The following is a 4125-nucleotide window of genomic DNA, read 5'->3' as shown; positions in this document are numbered from 1 at the left end:
CCCCCGGGAACTTCCCGTGGGTTGCAGACAGCCCCGTGTGGTGGTGTTGAGGGTGAGCATGCTCACCCTCCAGCAGTGGGGCTGGCCACGCGCACATGCCCAACAGCCACCGGGCACAACCGCCAGAGATTTTATGCCCTGCCAGCAACAGCCGGTTGTCGCGTTCCGAGCCCCACCACCATCGCGCCTCCTCCCGCCCGTTGATCCCCTAGCTTCCAGTCCCCGGGGGGGCGAGGAGAGCCTGCCCCTTCCCCAAGAGAGAGGAAGAGAGAGAGAGAGAGAGAGAGAGAGAGAGAGAGAGGAAGAGTCCTCCGGACAAGCACAAACCAAGTGGCGGCAGTGCAGTGGGGAAAATTACGCGGGAAACTGCCATCGAGGATTGGTATATGCCCATGCGTCGGCAGTCTAATAATAATGCCATTATCGCCTCGCCTTTGAGATGCGTCGGCACTTCGCCCGCTCCTGCGTGGCAGGCTTTGTGTTTGGTCGCGGCGGACTCGGCGATGGGGCGGAGGGGGGGGGGGGGGGGGGGATCGGGGGCCCGCGTTCCGCAGGCCCATGTGCCCGGCGCAAGCGGCTCTCACCCAGCAATCTTCCCCAAGGACGACCGATAGCCACCTCTGCCCTGCGGGCCGCGGATCGCCAGCCCGCGTCCCTGCTGCCCGGCGTGCCTTCTTCTGCTTCCAGCCAGGCACCACCCTCGGGCCATTCCCGCGGTTCATGCTCTCTCCTGCCTGCCTGCCTGCCTCCTCACCCTTGCCCTGCCATTGTCGATTCTTAGCCCCAGCCTCCTCTTCACGACCCAATACCTGTCCTTCGCCTCTTCCACACCAGAGCCTTCCGTGCTCTTGCGTTGAGAATGAACGCCATGTTTACCTCCCCGGAGGGCTCTTCCCCGGTACGTGCCTCCTCTTGACTTCGTGTATATGGCTGTGTGCATCACTGCACACAGGTGTACCTGACTGTAAGTGTCCAACCGGGCACCTGCATACAGACACACAGAGAGAGAGAGAGAGAGAGAGAGAGAGATCCACAGATACATACATACACCTTTCCCATATTGACCCTAGTTGCAGGCCGTCATGCCCCTCCCGGCCAATCCCCTCTCCGAATACATCACCGAGGCCAAGGTGGCCGTCGTAAACTCCCTGCACCAGTCTTTGCTGACATCCTTCGATGATCCAGCCCGCCTGGCCGCCTGGAAGGAGCGTAGTGTCACCTTGATCGACATCCTCCAGGCGTCCGGGCCGAATGCCCTGTCGCCCGAAGTGGATTGGGCAGTCTTCGGATCGATCGCCGATGCCGAGCCCCACTACGCCGCTCGGCGAATTGCCCAATTGGTGGAGCTTTGCAACTACCACATCGTTTTCGGGGGGTTCCGCTCGCAGGGGACCGTTCCTGCGCGCCAGGCTATGGACCTCCTCCGGCTCTACTATACCCTCTGCGCTGGGGCTCTTTTCGACGCGGCAGCCCCACTCGACACCGCAAAGGCCAACCATCCACAGGCGCTCACCTTTCCCACCTCCTACTTGAGCCCGCCCGAGATGGCCGGCAGCAGCTTCGGCGCCGCATACACCACCATCATGCACAATGGGCCTCTCTTCCCGGGGCACATCCGGTCGATCAATCATGCCGCTCTACTTGGCCGTGCTCACTCGGACCTGATCCTGGCGTCCAATGCCTTCCCCATGGACTGCGACTACCTCAACACCATTCTCACCAAGGGCGAGAATCTCAGTGCGTGGCCTGTGCACACACACACACACACACACACACACACACACACACATGCATCAACAAAAGCTCCCCTTGTCTGACTTGGTCCTTGACTTACCTCTCCCTGCCTTTCGTCCTCCCTCTGCTCCTCCTCTTTCACCCACACACACAAAGTCACTCGCCTGTTGGCCGCCAAACGCGCCTGTGACCGGTGCCAAATGCCCTTCTCGCCCGATGACCCAGACAATCAGCCCTCATCGAACGCATGCCGGCATCACCCCCGCCGGCCGATGCGCATGAACTTCGACATGGTCCGGCCATGCTGTGGGAAGTCCTCCACCTCGCCTCCATGTGCCACCGGTCCCCATGTCTTCCGGGCCCGCAGCCTATCCGAGGTGGCCCTCATGCCGCCGATCCCCTTTGTGTGGCTCGGCCGACCGGGCCAGCGGCAAGTCCATATCAAGGCCCATGCCATTACCCCCTCGGCTGGTGTCTCCGCCGAATCCCCCTCTCTCCTTTGGGCCGATGTGACTGGAGCTCCCTTTTCTCCGGTCGGCGAGATCCCGCTACAGCCGGGCGAGGTCCCGCCGGAGCGGTTTATCCGCTTCCCAGTGTGCTACCCCCTGCTGGCCATCGACTGTGAGATGGTCAGCACCGAGTACGGGGTCCAGGCGGTCCGCGTGACGGCCGTCTGCACTTCGGATGAGGTGGTGTATGATGTGCTCGTCCGGCCGATGGTACGCCAAAGCTGAAGTCCCCTTCGTGCTTCTTCGGCAAGTGCATGCATTTTCACACACACACACACACATATATATATATATATATGTTCATGTTTCCATATGCATATTATATTGACCCTTACGCCAACAAATCCACCCGATGCCACCTACCACTCCTGCCACCCCTGCCACTGTTGACTTACACCTTCCGGGGATGGCGAACGGGACACAGGGCCGTGTTTATGACTATCAGACATCCCTGTCTGGCGTCATGGAAACCGACTTTTCGGAGGGATTCTTCTCTCCTCGTCTGGGGTTGCCGATTCGCAGTTCACTGGCCGTGGTCCAGGCGGATCTGGCCCGGTTGATCACCCCCGGCTATACGGTCCTCATTGGACACTCGCTGGACAGTGACTTGACCAGCCTTCGGATTGGCTATGACCTGGTGGTTGACACGTCCATCATGACGCAGAACCCCGTTCGCCGGGGGGGGACCCCCTCTAGGCAGTTCTCCCTCCATCCGAACATCCCCTTCAATCAGCGCCACTACAAGCAGGGCCTGCGCGTCATCACCAGCTCCCTGCTCAATCGTCAGATCCAGCAGTCCGGTGCGGATGGACACGACTCGGCCGAGGATGCCAAGGCCGCGCGCGACATTGCCCTGCTCAACCTCCCGCCGGCTGGCACCGCTGCTGGCCGCGGGTCCTTCGCCACCCTTTTGTCCACCGTGCGCACCCATGCAGCTGGCTTGAAGTGATTTGGCCGGTCGCGCATCGGCGTGCGAGATAGACGTATGCGCCTCTGGTGCACATGAGGTACAGCCACGCCCGCTCATTCATCCCCGTCAGGAGGACAGCCGGGCCAATACACATGGCAGCCCGAAGAATAAGCAAAAGCAGCCAGTACATGTGAGGGGGGGAGGGGAGCCGGGCCAAACGCGTGTGTGTGTGTGTGTGTGTGTGTGTGTGAAAGGACAATACGATGTATTTGTCCCCCACTCACGACCACCGGGCAGCAGGAGGGGGAGACCGGGCACAGTCCCAGGCCGAGCCACCCAAAGAAGGGAACAGTGGCCCGACATGTGGTCGCGAGCGGGGGAGGGGGAAGTGGGGGGGGGGGGCATCAGTTGCTCTTGCCGGACTTCGGAGCCAGGACAAACACCTCATGGAACTCGGAGGTGATGTACTCTTCGAAGGACAGGCGCCCATCGTAGTCGCGGTCAGCCTTGTTGAGATGCGACTCGACCAACTGATTCAGTTGCGAGAGACTCATTGAACGAATGTCGATCAGGTCGGCGATGGCCGCACGGAACTCATGGCTGTCGAGGAAGCTAATAGCGTGCCAAATACCGCGTACGCATTGGCGAGAGGAGGTGTGAGTGGGAAAGTTGTTGGTGGGGGGGGGGGGGCACAAGGAGCGAGAGACAAAGAAAGAGAAGCAGGAAGAAAAGAGGGAACATGCGAGGTCTCGCCCGTAACACGCAAGTGCGTACCCGTCCGAATCAAAGTCGTGAACCATGAAGAACACGACTCCCGGGTTCTCGGAGAGAAGCTCCGTCTCATCAGCCCCGAGGATCGAGGCATGGTGAACGATATCCGCGTGCAGAGCATCGCCGGCGGCATGGTCATGCCCAAGGACCGAGGCCACGACCGATAGCACCAGCAGGCACGCCAGGAAGAGGGATGAGGTG

The 4125-nt window shown here is 60.9% G+C and overlaps 2 protein-coding genes across 3 annotated transcripts; one reads left to right on the top strand and one right to left on the bottom strand.

Moving 5' to 3' along the window:
- The first annotated feature begins 700 nt into the window (after positions 1-700).
- Positions 701-3374, top strand: H696_02921. Of its 2 annotated transcripts, XM_009496816.1 has the most exons (4): positions 701-898; positions 1077-1737; positions 1891-2453; positions 2668-3374. In XM_009496816.1, exons 1-4 carry the CDS (start codon positions 860-862, stop codon positions 3190-3192), a joined length of 1788 nt encoding a protein of 595 aa, XP_009495091.1. In that variant the 5' UTR covers positions 701-859; the 3' UTR covers positions 3193-3374. The 2 variants fall into 2 exon arrangements, with proteins under 2 accessions (XP_009495091.1, XP_009495092.1); XM_009496817.1 differs by lacking the exon at positions 2668-3374 and having other exon boundaries at positions 1891-2526.
- A 6-nt stretch (positions 3375-3380) lies between these two features.
- Positions 3381-4125, bottom strand: H696_02920 (hypothetical protein). The gene is made up of 2 exons (XM_009496815.1): positions 3928-4125; positions 3381-3765 (listed from the first exon to the last, which is right to left on the bottom strand). Exons 1-2 carry the CDS (start codon positions 3951-3953, stop codon positions 3558-3560), a joined length of 234 nt encoding a protein of 77 aa, XP_009495090.1. The 5' UTR covers positions 3954-4125; the 3' UTR covers positions 3381-3557.

This window comes from Fonticula alba (genome assembly GCF_000388065.1).
Source record: "Fonticula alba strain ATCC 38817 unplaced genomic scaffold supercont2.4, whole genome shotgun sequence".
Taxonomy (NCBI): Eukaryota; order Rotosphaerida; family Fonticulaceae; genus Fonticula; species Fonticula alba.
Note: the sequence above shows the minus strand (reverse complement) of the source record. Positions and strands in the feature narration are given on the sequence as shown.

Bases quoted from the DNA above. Each gene is read 5' to 3' on its own strand.
- H696_02921 (XM_009496816.1), top strand. From the start codon at position 860: ATGAACGCCATGTTTACCTCCCCGGAGGGCTCTTCCCCG. The intron at 899-1,076 runs GTACGTGCCTCC...CCCTAGTTGCAG, and splicing joins CCCCGGAGGGCTCTTCCCCG to GCCGTCATGCCCCTCCCGGC. The intron at 2,454-2,667 runs GTACGCCAAAGC...AACGGGACACAG, and splicing joins ATGTGCTCGTCCGGCCGATG to GGCCGTGTTTATGACTATCA.
- H696_02920 (XM_009496815.1), bottom strand. From the start codon at position 3,953: ATGGTTCACGACTTTGATTCGGACGG. The intron at 3,766-3,927 runs GTACGCACTTGC...GCACGCTATTAG, and splicing joins CACGACTTTGATTCGGACGG to CTTCCTCGACAGCCATGAGT.